The sequence below is a fragment of the Canis aureus genome, chromosome 24 (assembly GCF_053574225.1).
Source record: "Canis aureus isolate CA01 chromosome 24, VMU_Caureus_v.1.0, whole genome shotgun sequence".
Classification (NCBI taxonomy): Eukaryota; Metazoa; Chordata; class Mammalia; order Carnivora; family Canidae; genus Canis; species Canis aureus.
The window spans coordinates 14,025,024-14,042,757 of NC_135634.1; the positions used below are offsets into that span (position 1 = coordinate 14,025,024).

The 17,734-nt window shown below is 36.1% G+C and overlaps 1 protein-coding gene across 7 annotated transcripts in view; it reads right to left on the minus strand.

Annotated features, from left to right (window-relative positions):
- CDK8 (cyclin dependent kinase 8) overlaps nt 1-17,734 on the minus strand; it is a 131,110-nt gene that overhangs the window by 10,787 nt on the left and 102,589 nt on the right. For 2 of the 7 annotated variants that reach the window (XR_013362895.1, XM_077868325.1), the window contains exons 7-12: nt 15,108-15,251; nt 12,576-12,645; nt 11,730-11,802; nt 9,013-9,110; nt 8,232-8,310; nt 7,953-8,111 (exon numbers count right to left, since the gene is read on the minus strand). Coding sequence is in view for 6 of the 7 variants with exons in the window: in XM_077868325.1 (XP_077724451.1) it covers nt 7,953-8,111; nt 8,232-8,310; nt 9,013-9,110; nt 11,730-11,802; nt 12,576-12,645; nt 15,108-15,251 (623 nt within the window). In the remaining variant the exon portion in view is untranslated. Of the gene's footprint in view, nt 1-4,122; nt 5,417-7,952; nt 8,112-8,231; nt 8,311-9,012; nt 9,111-11,729; nt 11,803-12,575; nt 12,646-15,107; nt 15,252-17,734 lie in introns of those variants that run through there. The other 5 variants (XM_077868327.1, XM_077868326.1, XM_077868324.1 and 2 more) reach the window with 5 other exon arrangements.

Sequence of the window (17,734 nt, forward strand, 5' to 3'; positions counted from 1 at the left end):
AATGTCAAGTAGTGATCACTGTTCTGAAGAGAAAGGATCACTGCTATGTGGAAGGCAGGCTACAGAATGGTGTGAGTAGAAGCGTGAGAGACCCAGGAACCAGTTAGGAAGCTAGATGATGGCTAGGAGTAAAGATTAGAAGTTCTCTTTCGAATATGCTGGGTGTGAGATACTATTTGTCATCCAAATACAAAGTCACTTAATTACTCATTCACTCAGTAAATATTTATAAACACTATTGTGTGCAAGGCACTCTTCCAGTTGCTGGGATTATTATAGTACATAAAAAGCCTGCCTAGAGGTGTTAGGTAACTGGGGTGGTAATCATGTTGCAATACCTACACTATCCAATCAACACCTCTTATCCATTAACAGACACAATGTTACATGTTGATTACATCTCAAGGAAGAAAGGCTGCCATTGTTGAGTTTATCTTCTGGTAGGGTGGGGAGAAACAGCAAGCAAGTGTAAGTTAGTGGTGCTCAATATTAGGAGGGGAAAGTGAAGCAGGGTAGAGGGGATAAGGGATATAGTTGGGGTGGGAGGTAGGGAACAGGATACTATCTCAGAGTGGAAAGGAAAAGTCTAAGAAGACCTGAGCAGGCCTGAAGAAGTGAGGGAGTGAACCCAGAACTAGCTGAGGAGAGCAGGAGACAAATGCAGACAGAATGAGCCTCAGGGCTGTGAGACAAGACGTACTTGGCAGGCTCAAGGATCAGTGAAGGCCAGCAGAGCCTCTGGAGTGAAGCACATGAATGGTGACATAAGAGTCATAAGAAATGAGAGGCTACGATACGCAGATTTGCCTGGCTTTCACACTAAGCCAGAAGCCCTGGAGAAGTGCCATGACCTGTGTTCGGTGTCACTTGGGCTGCTGAGTCTGTGTCTAGGAGGCTGAGAGAGTTTAGGGTAAAAACAAGCAGGAAGTTTGTGACAGGCCAGGGAAGAGGTAGCTGTGGTTTGGTGTAGGGTGGCACAGTAAAGGTGGTGAGGGCAGTTGGGCTGGAGCTAAAAAGGGAAAGCACCCAAGATTTACATATGGAATGGATATGTGTGTGAGAGGACGATGCCAAGATTCTGTGTGGCCTGGATGACTAGGATATAAGGGTTCCTAGTCACCGAGACAATGAAGTCTGTAAAAGGAGCAGGGTGATGGTAGAGCAAGGAGTCCACTTTAGGTATCTTCAGTCTAGAGACAATCTGTATAATGAGTCAGATACAGCAGGTAATTCTGGATAGGAAATCTGGGAACCATCAGCCTCCCCAAGTCCCAAGCCTGAGTGAGATCACCTGGGGGCAAGTGGAAAGAGGAGAGGCTGAGATGGAACAGGAAGCTTCCATTCTACAGGGAAGACACAGAAAATAGTCAAACAGGTGACAGGTGCAATGTAGAGAAATAAAGCCAAGGCAAGTCCTAGAGGATGATGGTTGGTGTGTGTCTGGGTTATGTTATTTATGTGTCAGAGATGCAATTAAATATGTGAATCTGGAATTATATATGAAATAGGCTCAATATGTAAATTTGATGGTCACCAACAAGTTGAACTCCTCAAGACCGTCCAGGATCACTCCAAGAATGGGGGTTGATAAAGAAATTTAAAAATCTGAGAACTGAGCCCTTGGAGTTTCCAGCAGTTACAGTGGAACTTGTAATGGGCTCTGCTTTTAAAAATTTATGCAGGAGAAGGTGGGTTGTCAACAGGGCAGCCGTCTCTCCAAGCCACTGACTGAACTGCTACTGTCTGCTCAATCTTTAGAGCAGCTTGAAGGTGCTCTTCTTACTGTGTGTTCCTCAGGCTACTGCATCAACTAAGGAGTTTGTTAAAAATGAAGATTCCAATTGAAAAAGAAAACCAGAGCCGGGGCATCACAATGCTGGATTTCAAGTTGTACTACAAAACTGTGATCATTAAGACAGTGTGGTACTGGCACAAAAACAGACACATAGATCAATGGAACAGAATAGAGAATCCAGAAATGTGCCCTCAACTCTATGGTCAACTAATATTTGACAAAGCAGGAAAGACTATCCACTGGAAAAAGGACAGTCTCTTCAATAAATGGTGCTGGGAAAATTGGACAGCCACGTGCAAAAGAATGAAACTAGACCATTATCTTACACCAGACACAAAGATAAACACAAAATGGATGAAAGATCTAAATGTGAGACAAGAATCCATCAAAATCCTAGAGGAGAACACAGGCAACACTCTTTTTCAACTTGGCCACAGAAACTTCTTGCAAGATATATCTTTGAAGGCAAGGGAAACAAGCAAAAATGAATTATTGGGACTTAAGATAAAAATCTTCTGCACAGCAAAAGAAACAGTCAACAAAACTAAAAGACAACCTACAGAATGGGAGAAGATATTTGCAAATGACCTATAAGATAAAGGGCTAGTATCTAAGATCTATAAAGCACTTATTAAATTCAACAGCAAAGAAACAAACAATCCAATCATGAAATGGGCAAAAGACATGAAGAGAAATCTCACAGAGGAAGACATAGACATGGCCAACACGCACATGAGAAAATGCTCTGCATCACTTGCCATCAGGGAAATACAAATCAAAACCACAATGAGATACCACCTCACACCAGTGAGAATGGGGAAAATTAACAAGACGGGAAACAACAAATGTTGGAGAGGATGTGGAGAAAGGGGAACCCTCTTGGACTGTTGGTGGGAATGTGAACTGGTGCAGCCACTCTGGAAAACTGTGTGGAGGTTCCTCAAAGAGTTAAAAATAGATCTGCCCTACAACCCACTGCTGGGGATTTACCCCAAAGATATAGATGCAGTGAAAGACTGAGACACCTCACCCCAATGTTTATAGCAGCAATGTCCACAATAGCCAAATTGTGGAAGGAGCCTCAGTGCCCATAGAAAGATGAATGGATAAAGAAGCTGTGGTCTAAGTATACAATGGAATATTACTCAGCCATTAGAAATGACAAATACCCACCATTTGCTTCAACGTGGATGGAACTGGAGGGTATTATGCTGAGTGAAGTATGTCAGTCAGAGAAGGACAATCATTATATGGTTTCATCCATTTGGGGAATATAAAAAATAATGAAAGGGATTAAAGGTGAAAGGAGAGAAAATGAGTGGGAAATATCAGAGGGTGACATAGCATGAGACTCCTAACTCTGGGAAACGAACAAGGGGTAGTGGAAAGGGAGGTGGGTGGAGGGGTTGGGGTGACTGGGTGATGGGCACTGAGGGGGGCACTTGACGGGATGAGCACTGGGTGTTATGCTATATTTTGGCAAACTGAACTCCAATAAAAAAATTTAAAAAATAAGAAAATAAAAATAAAAATGAAGATTCCATGTCCCTCCCTATTCCCCTGACCCAACCTCTGGGACTAGACCCAGAGGCCACAAACCGCAGATGATTTTCATGCCCACTAAGGTTGGAAGCCACTGTATCAAAGGCAGGGAGGAAAAACAGAAGACAATTTGAGTGAAGGGAAACGAGAAGACATGGTTAGGGTAAGACTGGCAAAAATGAGACTGTGACTCAGTCTGTGATCAGAGGGGAGCTCCTGACTGTGCTGAGAACGAAGCTCTAAGATCAGATCTATGTGCTGTGTGGAGGAGCTGCAGTGGGAAGACAACGTGGAAATGCATATTCAGCTCCTAAATTATCCTTGCTGCTATAGTCAGACTTATCAGGACTGGAACTCTTCTGTGCTTCAAATGTTTTAGAATGTTTTTATATGAATGAGTTGAATTTTTAAGAAAAAAACTATGTTAGCTTTTTTTTTTAATCTTCTGTGTCTTACGCTGAAGGAGGGAGGAAAAGTAATTATTTGGGCTAAAACAAACTGTTCTCAGTATAACACAGAATTAGGCCTTATTCTCGAAATGGAAGGTTCATCATAACTCTTTCAATTAGAAAGGTGCCTATTCCACATCTACTATAGAACTAAGTGCAAGAGAGAAAAGAATCCATATCTAAATCATGTAACTCATTACTCCACTCTACTATGGAGGCAGAAAATATAGACATTATTAAGGAAAACAACTGAAGAGATTTACTTAGAGGCCACTTGGTAAGACATGCTTTAAAATAAAACACGTTTGTGTATATAAAAATAGAGCTGACTCCATATTTTGATTTATGAAAAATAAATTTATTACATAACACCTTGTTTTTAACAATGTTCAATTTTTTTTAAATTCAGAATACTTGTGTCATTCATGTAAAATAGTTTGATACAGTACATTGTATGTTATAGGTTTTTTTTTTTTTTCCTCAAAAATTCTAAGGCTCTCCTACTCTTTCTCCTTTGCTGAAGTAAGGGCACCCTAAACAACGTGCGAACAAGTTTTAAAAAAGAAAATTAACTGAACAAAATTTTAATAGCACTACACCAACCAGCTTTAAAATCAGGACAAAATATCTGAATTGGATGCCGCACCTTTCAGAGGAAGTTATCATTCATGCTTTTTTCGTCTTAAAGCATGCTCACTAATCAGCAACACCAACAGGAAAAATAAAACACTGTCTATGACAATCATTTCAGTTTGTTTGCTGAACCAAACAGGTTTATATCAATGACAACATATTTAATTACTATCAAATAGCAGCTTTAATACCAGTCAAGTCATAGATTGAAAATAAAAACAAACTTATAAGTTGGAAATTAATCTTTGGGAGTTTTGAAACCTTTCTGGAAAAACTATGTGGCTTTTATACTTTCAAAAAAACCCAAGCAATAGTCTTGGTCGAAAAACACTGATTAATGTAGAAAATGAATCAACCCACTGATAAGACACTAAAATGAAGGATGTACCAAAATAATCTCATTTTGAGTCTTGATTATTCTGTTGAGTTAACATATACTGTATATTTCAAGTACCAGTTAAACTTTTGTGTGTGTGTGTACTATTGGTCAGATAATGTTGTTACACTGAAAGAATTCACCACATACAACGACAAAATGCTCGCCCCTAGCACATTTCACAGCTTCAACTGCTACAGACTGTCACTGAAAAAAATGCATTGGTCAGTCTGAACCATGTCAAGTAAACTATGGAAGTAGCAAATCCACAACACAAACTGTGCTAGCACTTTCTTTCAAGTCTAACTCCAAAATAGGTACAACTTGGAAGCCACTACCCCGATCTGTGAAAAGTGGTGGAACTTGGCTACTGGACAGTTTGAGGATGTGGGTGTACAGTACATTCCCATGGCCCATCCCAGGTTCCCGCAGAGAGCTGCACCGTCAGAGTCCTGCAGCGCTAGCAACAGTGCATTGACAACAGTCCAGCGCAGCTCAGTACCGGTGTGTCTGATGTGAGTACTGTGGAGGCTGCTGGGAGGTAGTTGAGTATCCCATGCTGCTTTGTGGCTGTGATGTGCTTGGTCCAGGGTTGGGATAGGCAGCATGTGGATTGGAACGCTGGGGAAGAAGAAGGAAGGAGAAATGAGAGTCAGGTGTTTTTACAAGTTGGCTCTACCTCAAGCTAAGCAAGGCGTAGGTTTGAAATGTCATTTATTTCAAGACAGTGAGAATTTAAAAGTCTTGTGCCATGTACTAGTTTTAGAATGAAAATGACAAAAAAACCCCAAATCTTTTAATACCAGTCTTCTTTAGGATGGTCAGAAGTAGTGCCAGTAAACAATACTAAGCTGAGTCTCATGACTCTGCTGTGCAGTTCTTTGTTTCTCTACAGCAGTAATCCTCCCTTTAAGCTGTTTTGTAACTACCTGATAAGTAGTAATTAATTCGGTTGAGATGTTTATACATTAACTTAATGATACATACCCTAAGAAATTCAAAGCTAACTTACATGCTAGTTTCTTCAACAGAAACCTCCCAACACACGTGTCACTAAAGGATAAAAATGAACAGGACAAGGAAAGGTACTGCAGAATCATTTGCTTTGGCGTTAAATATTTTTATGCCCTTTAATGAATCTTATTTTCTGCTACAAATTACATACAAAATAGGTTTATAAAAAAATAGGTTTATAATTATAGAAATGTAAGAAGAATGTATTCTCAGTTCTAAAAAGAGCACAAAGGGAAAGAACAATGTGAGTATAAGAGTCCCGTGATTTTGGTCTGTTATATTGTTACTCCCATTCCTGCACCTCTCGCTCATATAAAGACAAATATGATAACTGATTTACCATAATTTATTACCTTCCTCTTTTAAAGTATATTCATATAATTCCAAATTCTGCCAACTCTAGCAAAATAACATTTTAAGAAGAGTGGACACATGAAATTATAGTCAGAAATACTTTTTGGAATCACCTACAAAAACCAACCATAATGGTAACATCAAGAAACAAAGAAGCAGAGCAATTTTTTGGTTTCAGAAGCAAAAGGCCGAGCACTGCTCTGCTTCATTCTAAGGATGCCATGACCTTAGTGTGCAAATACATTCTTGAGCCAAAAGGGATACACTCTTCCCATCTGGATAGGGAGAAAGAGATGCCAGAACAAACATCAACCTCCAGAGATGTCTGTCCTTGATTACCTTGTTTAGTTTCCTGGAAGAGACTTACTACCCAGGCAGACAAGAATTTCATGGTTTGGTAGACTGGACTTCTCCTTAACCAAAGCAAAGAGTTAAGATTTGACTCCTGATGGGTAGGAGCAAGCTCTGGGAACCTTACTAGTTCAGTAAGATCTTTCGTCTTTCAGTAGGTAAATAACTCTAAGTGGTCGAGTTTTCAGTGTCCTTTCCACACTGAGATCCGTAAGTTGGCAATATGGTTAGAATTAAGCAGGGAGGTGGTATATGATTTTCCAAGTTGTCTTTCTGCAAAGAAACTGACAATACCACTTGATGGGATCCACAGGCAGGCAACAGAGCAGTCTTGGTTGTCAGATCTGAGACTGTATCCTGGGTCTACCCCCAGCTCAACAGGTAAATATGTGAAAGTTCTTCTCTGAGCATCTCTGATATGACAATAACCCTTACTCACAGAGTTCCCATAATGATCAAAGGAAATAATGTAAGTTTCATGCTTAGTAAAAAAGCTGGCATAGTAAACACCCAACAAACTCTTATTATTAGTTATCACCAGCACCACCACCACCACTTAGTAAATGCTTACTGCATACTATGAACACTACTAATAATTTTGATGATAATGATAATAAAAATGATAAAAAGTGGTAACATCTGTTAAGCACTATGGCATGCTAGCCACTGTGCCTTAGCGTACGTCCTCTCATTTAATCCTTGCTACCACCTCACACTTGCCATCATCACTTCTACAAATGAGAAAACTGAGAACATCTGAATTACTTTACTCAAGGTTACCCAAAGTCAGTGGCTAGGCTGGGATCTGAAAGTCTGTGTTTTTTTTTAAAGATGCTATTCATTTACTTGAGAGAGAGCAAGCAAGAGAGAACATGAGCAGAGGGGAGAGGGAGAGGGAGAAGCAGGCTCCTTGTTGAGCACAGAACCTGATACGGGCTCAATCCCAGGACCCTGGAATCATGACCTGAGCCAAAGGCAGAAGCTTAACAGACCAAGCCACCCAGATGCCCCTGAAAGCCTTAGATGTAGCTTTCTTAATCATTCTTAATCATTCTTGATATACCTGTTGTTTCAAAACAATGCACAATACTGATTGAGCTCCTACTATAAGTCAGGTGCTAGGACTTATCATGTCTATTCCTATAACAACTACAAGCAAGGCTTGGCTAGTCTCATTTTACAGGTGAAAAGGCCAGGAAATTTTATTTGTCCAAGGTCACACAGTTCATAAATGGCATAATTTAAGTCTGATCATTCCAGGTCTGTTTAGTTCAAAAGTCGGCCCCCTGTCCGGTACCACAGTCAGTACTCTGCTGTGCCAATAACAACTCACATCACTATATTTTCCCCGGGGACATGAAGGTCAGCATTTTCTTAGGTCACAAACCCATCTACAAATACTGATATGGCCAGTCAATACACAATGAACTGGAAATACCTGATAGTCTGAGGTCATGATGAGTCCACCTGAGGTAGTGGTAGGAGGAACAACTCTCACTTTTTTCAATGGGGGTCCCTGTGTATGACTGCTGTCTTGATTCCCTGGGTGACCGGTTCCATTAGTATGGTTATTGCCCTGCTGCTGCTGCTGGTTCTTCTCAATTGGTTAAACAGAAAAATAAAGTTCAACTCAGAAGGAGAACCAAATACAAACAAGAAAATGTTACACGGTAGATGGAATAAAACAAGCAGCAGCCAAATGTACTTTAATACTTACTTTGTCTCCTTTGTCATCGGGTTCTTCTTCTGTTAAAAATTCTCGTTTTGGGTAAGGGATTTGACAACCGGCAAAAACACTGCTCACAACAAAAAAAGAAAATTTCTAGTATGCTAATCAGTATCTCAGATGCTTCATTTTAATCTTTTAAGATGGACTTTGTGTCCTTATTTGTAAAATAAGCACCCTTCATGCAACTGTGCCAAAATGAATCTTTTCTTCTAACTAGGGACATTGTAGCAGACCATGGGAAGGATTTTCATTGTGTGAAAATAATCAATAATCATCAAATATGACTCAACTTTCTTTTATCCCAGACTCACTCTTTTATTGTTACAATCCAAATATAGATTCCAGTGGAAATGTCACTATTTGAACACAATTTTTTTTTTTTTACTCTCCCTTCTACACATAAGAGATGACATGGGGAACACAAATTTATTTGGGAATGGAATTTTGTAATTAAAACACAAAACTGTAACTGTAAGCAGTGGGCCATCTCAGTGAGTCTGAGTGAGCTACAGCATGCATAATTAACCTGTCACTGAATAATTGGGGCACGGCTGAAAATAAAGCTGGTAATGTTTCATAAAGTAAGACATGAACAGGAATGCCTTTTCACTGTAAAAGCCCTAAATGACACCTCAGTCATCAGAGCTCATGTCACTGGGATTTCCCTAGGTCCCCATGTAATGCGAGTGGCAACTTGGAGTTGACAACTCAAACCAGCCCACTCCAGAAAATTCTATCATGCTGGTGAGTTAATAAACTGATCACTTACTCTGATGTAGGAAGTGGATCTTCTAAGAAATAGGGATCCTGCATAGCCTGTTCTGAGGTAATTCGCTTTATTGGGTCCATAGTAAGTAACTTCTGAAGCTGAAATCATAAATCATAAAAACATTGTGTTATTTCTCATAGTTATATCCTTGGCCATATGTGGGATGTACATGTTTTTTGATGAAACACTACAATTTGAGCGGTATTTATTCCCCCAAATTAACAAGAGAAAAACTGGATTATTACATTTAACATAGTAATTCACATTTAGTAATTCTAATAATCATGATCTTACTTGGTTCTAAGAAGTAAACAAAACCTTTACCTTATTCTAAACCAATGATCTACATTATGCAAATTGTTTTGTCCAATTTAGAACAAGACTAAACTCTTATATTTTCTATTCTTTTTCTATAAAGGGAAAAAAACTATTATAACACAAATAATAGAGCAGTCACATGTGACTATTTAGATTTAAAACCAAATTAAACTTAAAAAAATCAATTTCTCAATCATATCAGGTACATTTCTAGAGCTCAAGAGCCACATGTGGCTAGGAGTTATCCTATTGCACAGCACAGATCATCAGAGAAAGCTCTCCTGGCCAGTGTTATCCCTGTCTAAATAAATATGGTGCTTGATACAGAACTTGTGAAGTACAGAGGGGTTATGAATGGAGACTTGAAGACCTTTATTATCTGAGTGACTTTGGACAAGTTGCTTAATCTCTTTGCAACCTCATTTGTCAAATGGAGATTAAACTACCACAGGTTTGTTTTCAGAATTAAATGAGTTAATATATGGAAAGCAATTCTAAGGGTACCTGACACAAAGAAAGCACTATGTATTATTATTATTTTGCTACCTATAAAAATGTCACACTAATGTGAAAATTCAGTATTTTTTTGGTTAAAACAGTTTATTTAAGACTTTATGAACAAAAATATTTGAGGTGATTTTTTATTTTATTTATTTATTTCAGAACATTTGATTTTAGTAGGGGATTTAAGAGCTAATCTAAATAGTGGTCTCTTTTGTCCTCTTTGAGCTAACATGGTGATTTTCAGACTTCAGAGTACATCAAAATCACTCCTGGAGCACTTCTGAAACAGTCTGCGAGGACCCACTCTCAGAACTCTGACTGGGATATCTGGGCAGGAGTCCGAGAAGCTGCCTTTCCACCAAGTACTATGGTGCTTGGACTAGGACCACTCTTGAACACTCACAGATGTGTTGAGACTTGATGGAAGAAGATACAATCAGAGGACAGAAGGACATGAAATATTTAAAAATACAGAAGAAATGCTGGGATGGTGAGACTTAAATTTAATTTTGATGATCTGATATTTCAGTGGAAGCACTTTATTTTAGAGTTGAAAGGAAAAGCATGGATTTGCCATTTAAAATGCTCAACAGTTTTAATGGAGTTACATTAGAGCTTTCAGATGGGCCCACACAAGATAAGTCACCCCAGTAAAAAAGGAAATAAGCTGTGAGGGAATCTCTGGAATTTCAATGTTGATGGTTGTGAGAATCCCTTTAGACTACACTGAATAGCAGGTAAGTTGGGAGGAAGTAAGAGGAAGTCCCTTAAATTTTGACTTTCAGTCTACCACTATTATCGTTATTTTGTTAGAATAAATAAGTCCATAATTTTGAAGGATCTAACTTACCTTCCTATTTGGGTCCTGTTGTAAGCATACTAAAAGAATCCATTATTTGGATAATATATTGTGTGGTGATAAGGTAGATTAGGCACTGCTTTTTTTTAGGCACTGCTTTTTAAGTTGTGATAAGATATGAAATATATGACATGATATAAAAATAAATAGAAGGTGTAGAAGCAGTAGACAGAGAAAAAAAGCAGAAAGAGAAGCAATGTTTGCAAGAGGCCTGGTACTGTAATAAAGGAAAATATAATACTTTCAAGGCAAAAAAATTCCCATTTAATGAATTCATTTAAAAATACTGAGAATAAAGGATTAAAAGAATTTTAAACCAAATACAATACAACCAGCTCCCTGAAATTTCCCCATTGTATGTTATATAACTTTTTAAGAAAATATAAAACCAAAAATCATTTTTAACTGTTAAAATATAAAAGTGGAAATTTTATTGTAAACAAGTTTAAGTTGGCAACAGCTGAATATAATCTCATAAATTACAATAGCACATGGATTCATTTAGATTCTAGGTCAAACTATTTTTTCATTATACAGTAATAAATACTGAATCTCTCATATTCTTACAGAGAAAGCAAGTAGCACACACCATCACTGACAGACTTCTAATACCCAAGCTTGTCAGAGTATCATAGGAGTTAAAAATTTTATAAACAATCTTTCAAAGAGTTAAAATACAAAATAATCTGTAAAACCTATTTCTGAGTAATGGGATGGTTTTCTTTTAGATTCTTCTCTGAAATATTTGAAATTTTTAAATAACTGATGAAAACCAATAAATGTAATTTTAAAAATATTCTTGACAGACATGGTACAATAACTATCTTCTAAAAATCAAATGACCAAACATTAGTCTGTTAAACCATGTTATGGGTTTGGAAAAACAAGTATTTTCATGCCTTTACTATTATGTACCAACAAGATGTCCGCATTAAAGTACTCTAAGAGTGCTAAGTAACCATGTAAATGACCCAAAAAACCTCTGGTTAGCTAACCAGGGGAAAAAAAAAAATTATTATTGTTCTCTAAAGCTTACCAAGTGGAATGCTTTACTATCTGGTTTAACTTTATGTTTTTCCATATACTTGATAAGGCTGCAGTTGGTATACCTGAAAGAGAAATACTATGAAATATCTATATTAGATTTTGAAGTTAATTTTACATTGGCTGAAGGTTTTACAAACAATTATTTTAATCACAACCAATACAGAATATACATGTTGAAAATGGAATAATCAGCATAGCATTATCAGTTTCATATTTCATTCAATATTCACACTAGTCACTTATGAATGGATGCTACTAAGTAAACACAAGATAATTTAATATATAATGTATACTAAATAGCATTTTTTTTATATGACTGCTATTTCAACAATTCTCTTAAATAACATATGGGTTAGATGTTTAATTCAGCCTTACTAGGAAGTTTAAAATAAATGTAAAATTTGTAAAAATTTGTTATTGGCCTATAAACTATCCTCTCCCAATATTCTGATCTTGCATTGTAAATAAATGAAACATTTCTTCTTCTCTATTACAACTTGCTTAAAATGACTACACAATTCAGGTGGGTGGGCAAGTGACTATTAGCAAGGCTGCTTATTCTAGTCTCTTACTGCTGTGATCCTTTCCACTGATGTTCATTTTCAGAAAGTAGTAAATATGGAAAGTTTTTTTTCTCATATCCAAATCAGCTGCTAAAATCAGCTGTTTGCCTTCTTTATATCATTTAAGCATCTTAAAAAAGAAAATATTTGCTAATAAATAAAATTATTTATTAGAATAAGCCTATGTTCAGTATTCTCTTGAGTATTCAACTTATATTGAATATTCTAGAAAAGCAAAAACCAACAAAGGATCTACTTTATTTCCAACTTACGTATTTCTTCTGAAATCTTTCATTAATGTTGAATGTTCAGGCATCTTTTTTATATCTTCCCAATCTTTATCTGTGAAATACATTGATAAAATTTTATGTTGTCTAAGTTCCTATTCTCAAGAAATTTAACAAAAGTTGCCTCAATTTTCATTACATGTCCTATATACTTTGAACCTCCAAGAAAACACAGACCTCAAATAAATAATTAACTATAGTAAACATCGTATCTTGACCTATAAATACAATTCTGATCCCTGGTATAGCATTAGATCTCTATAAGTCTATCTTTTTAGTGTCTACTTTCTATGTAATTTACTATAAGTTACCACAATTTCTATAAGTAGAGAGAAATAAGTTATTAATAAGTATTTCTATTACTAAATAATTCTACTTTTGTTTGTAAAACCACTTTTTCCCCCTTTCTACCCAATTTCTTGGTTAAATCAACATCCAGTCTCTTCAATGACAAATGTAGTATCTTTCCTCTCCATAGGTGTAAGTTGCTTTTTTTTTTTTTTTTTTTTTTTTTACATGGCTCTCCTTACTTTCACTTTACTAAATATACTGCTTTACAACAGCAAGCAATGTAAGAAGCAAAAACTGTCTGGAATAGAACAGGGCAGGACAGAACTAGTATGTAAATAAGTCAGCTGGTGGCTTGGCTAGTTTCAGTAACATTAACAAAAACAACCCCAGCTCCTTACATTAGGTAGAACATGTTTCAGTTAGTCTTGCTGGCCTTAGAGTTGCTCATGCTAGATGGCTGCTTTTCTCCATTACTATCAATGGACTTGTACTGAAAGACTACCTGATGCAGTGGTACTACAACACGTAGCTTAATTAACCACACCACTAGCCTTTAAATGGCCTTTAGAGGTTTGCCTTCGACTTACTTATACAAATATGTGCTACCTCTCCCCCAAAGATATCACACTGTAAAGTCAACTGAATATATACTTTAAACTCCTCGATGGGGCTTTCTCCTTAATTATTTCCTTGCTCCAATTTCTCTATTTTGTCAATTTCTCAAGCTAGACATTTTTCAAGCTAGATTGAGCAATCTTTTACTTTTCCCTCAATTATATACTTCCTATTAAAAAAAAAGTCCCTATTTGTCCTTTATCTCCATCTCATTTATCACTTTACACCTGGAGTACTGTTATACAGGCAAACAGCTGGCTTCCCTGACTTCAGTTACCTCTCTTTAATTGATTTGTACCTACCATTACCATAGTAATCTAAAATATAACAAACCATGTCACTAGTTCTCAAGAACTTATCATGGATTCTCATTCTTCTGCACATTAAATCTAAACCCTACTGTCTGCTTTTCAAATTTCTTATAAGCTAAGCCTCCCCTAACTGTTGAACTACACATTAAGAATCATCCCTACAGAGGTCACTCCCTCTTCCACCCCCTTGTAAACCATGTTCCTTTCCCCTGGGCCTTAGAAATGGTGGACACATTCAGAAGTGGAAAGAAAAGGTCATTCTTCTCCATCTACTCAAACCATAGCTATTATTTAAACATTTCTATTTAGAGCAGTACAATATAAACTCCAAGAAGGCAAGAATCATGCCTATTATATCAACATTATTTTATGCATAACACAGTGCCTGGCACATGATGGCAGGTCCTCAAATATTCAGTGAACAAATAAAATTAATCACAATAAAGTAGTCTTCACAGGCCCATTGACCAATTCTGCACAAAGGTAGTATCTGTGTTAACACTCCTATAAGGGAATGTGAAATTATAACTCCCAAGTATTTCTGTATTAGTCTAGAGTTATTCTGACCTGAGAATAATTCCTAATAAGAAACAATTTCTAATAAATACCTGGCTAGCCATTTTCATTATTCTAGACTTCTGGGGAGAGTTTTGGTGACTGATGAACTACCATGCTATGGCATAACAAGGGACGGGGATATAGTTGGAGAGGTCTAACGCCTATGATGAGACACCTAAATAACTTTCTCCCTGCTGCCAATCAGTACAGGCAAGGTTGCTGTTCTAACAGAACACTTAAAAAAGAATGTTCTTACCAGCAAGGGTTATAGGATAAAAAACTTCTATTATTCAATATAATGTGATTCTGTACAGTGCCCTAAATATAAAAAATGTTAAAAATTTGTATTCAAATCCCAAATATTGGCATTATTATATGTGTTGCCAGACAGAAATACGTACTACTGAATTTTATTTAGTTTCCTTTTGTAAGAATTAAAGGCACCTTTTAATACAGAGATCGTAAATATTTTATCATTTCAAATATTAAACAAAACAAAACAAAAAATAAAATGAAACAAAAATATACTCCTCAAATTCAGAAAACCCATAGATATCTTTATGTTAATATGTGAACTCTATAAATTTTGCTATTCCTAAGGATCTTTGATTAATGCAAGTCATAAATATAAAGAATTGAGTAAGAGTAGCTTCCATCAGCTAAAGATATACACCTTTCCAATGAAGATATCTAGGTTCAAACAACAGTGATTTAAAAACAAAAACAAAAACATAATGTGTACCTGCAGGAAATCCCATTACATTGAATATTCTGTCCAGCTGGTCATGGTGATAAGGATTACTAGTTTTGATGTCCTCTTGTCGACAGTGAAATATTGGTTCTGACGTTAGTAGTTCTGCAAATATACACCCTATAGCCCAAATATCTTTAAAACAAAAAGAAAAAAAAAAAAAAAAAGAAAAGAAAAAAAAGGAAAGGAAAAAAGAAAAAGAAAGGAGGAAAATAAAGTGGTTCTTTCCAAAAGAAAATGCATTTTTATCTTGGTGGGGAGTGTTTCTTCTTTCTTTTCTTTTCCTAATAAGTCATATTAATTTCTAAAGCAATTATAATTAAAATATCATGGAATATTATTTGTAAATATATATTCCCACCCAACCCACCCCAATTTTTCATTCCCTATTACATCTCCATTATACCCAGTGGCTTCATTCCAAGTTCAAATCAAATTTATTAGCTAAATTTTTGGCAATTTTTAAATGCTTCAAACATACCTTATCTATGAAATACACACAAAGTTGCATATGGAGCATAGGAACCACAAACAAACAAAATTAAACAAAAAATAAAACCAAAACAGAAAACCCAAATAGCCTTTGAAATTGGGTATACTTGCCAAAAACAATCAGCACCAATTTTTTAAGGTAGAAATATTTTTCTTTAGTTTATGTACATGCTAATTTGTGAAGTCTAATAATTATCCCCTCATGCTAGCACTAATTAGCAAGGTGTTATTCCAATAGGAGAAAGACAATGCCTCACCTAATCAAACTGCATTTCTACTTGAACAGTTTTTCCTTCAATGTATTTCTTTATGATACGATAGTGTCAGATTTTGCAATTTAATAAGGACAAGAAAACAGGGAGCAAAATCCTACCTTAAGACAGGTGGAAAGGGTACAAATTCACTAGACTTACTTATAAAAAGCCAGGCAAATGGATTCCTCTGTAGTGCAACAAACTGCTTTCATTCACTTTAAGATTTAAGCTAATTTTCATTCATATTAAACTTTTACTCAATAGAACTGTTATTAACAGAGGAAAGATCTACATGCCACTTTAGAATTTAAAACTGAAATTACTCAGTTTCTACTTTAACAAAGTCCTAAACCAACAAAGTTAACTTCTCTACACTAAGTACAATGGTGTGCACACAGCAGAGATTCAATGAATGTGAGTGTGTTTTGACTGATCTAACCAAAACCTGTGGTAAATACAAATAACTATAGAGGGAAAAATAAAAACCACTATTTTATTAAAGCCAATTACCCAGGTCTATTAATAACTGTCACATACATAGAAAATGAGAAAAAAATGTTAATTTATAAAATAACTCAGAATTCCTAAACTCTAAAATTGGAATATAGATCTTTAATGTAAAATTATCACATTTCTATTTCATACTAACAAGGCAGTAATCTTTTTAGTAAGATTAAACACCCTGACCACAAGCAAGTGATTTTTAAAAAGGACACTGTGTTTGCATATCAGTTTTCTCCCACATCAGAGAACCAAGTTAGCCAATACCATCATATGGAAAAGTATCAAGAGATACAAGCCAAACTATTTTGTTTTTAGTAACAGAAAAATTATTTTGTGATTATTCTTTTTACATATGTACCCCATATGATAACTTGACTTATGATAATCTTACTTAAAAGGTAAGCTAAGGAGCATCACAAAGAGAGCCTATGGGTCAGTTTGCATGTTTAAAACTCTACTCCTAGCACCCAAAAGGCTCTCAAAACTGAGCCTATGGGTCAGTTTGCATGTTTAAAACTCTACTCCTAGCACCCAAAAGACATCATAACAACACATTCTGGTTAGCTATGAAAAATTCTAAAGAAAACTATGTAAAGGCAGATGAAACGTAAGTGGTGTAGCTATCCTTAAAGCGATATTGCTTCTAAAATAAAAGGTCAGAAAATAGGAAGAAATAGTTTATTAAACCTTGCTTATTAATCTTGCCCTCATAACCTCTTTCTCTGCATCTTTTTTATTATCTCTTACTTTTAGCAATCTCATCATCCTTCCTTTCTTCAAAATCCTGATCCAGACATTAATCAGGAAGTTAAGTTAGCTAAGCAGGCTATTATTTCAGACAAATTTTTAAATCTGTGTACATAAGTCTCTCTTTCCTATCTTGCCTATTTTTTTCCAGAATGTGCCAATTTTATGGTAAAGTCCTTCCCTGTTCACCTGCCTACCTCCTTCAGGAAAAGACTTTCCAAAATAAAAATACATAAATCTCATCTATTTCTCAAAATCTGGGATGCTTTGTGTAGCTATTGAGCTAACTAGGCAAAGTAGACAGCAATTAGCATGCTATGTAGATCCAAATTTGGCGGGGGGTAGAGCTTGATATTTTATAGTATACTTCCCACTTAATAGAATGCCACATAATTAGTGGGCATTCAGTTATTTGAGAACAAACATCTGAGTTTAAAAGTCCATAAAACTTTAAAACTGCTTTAGTGATGATTAATTAAAAACTGAAACTCCTCTTTCAGCCTCTACGAAGTCAACCAAACAAAACTCCAAAACACTCAAAACTGAATTAAACTTTGTTACTGGGAGTACAATGTTTATTAGCCTATTATTGACTCTCTTTGGCTTAATTATTTGGCTTGC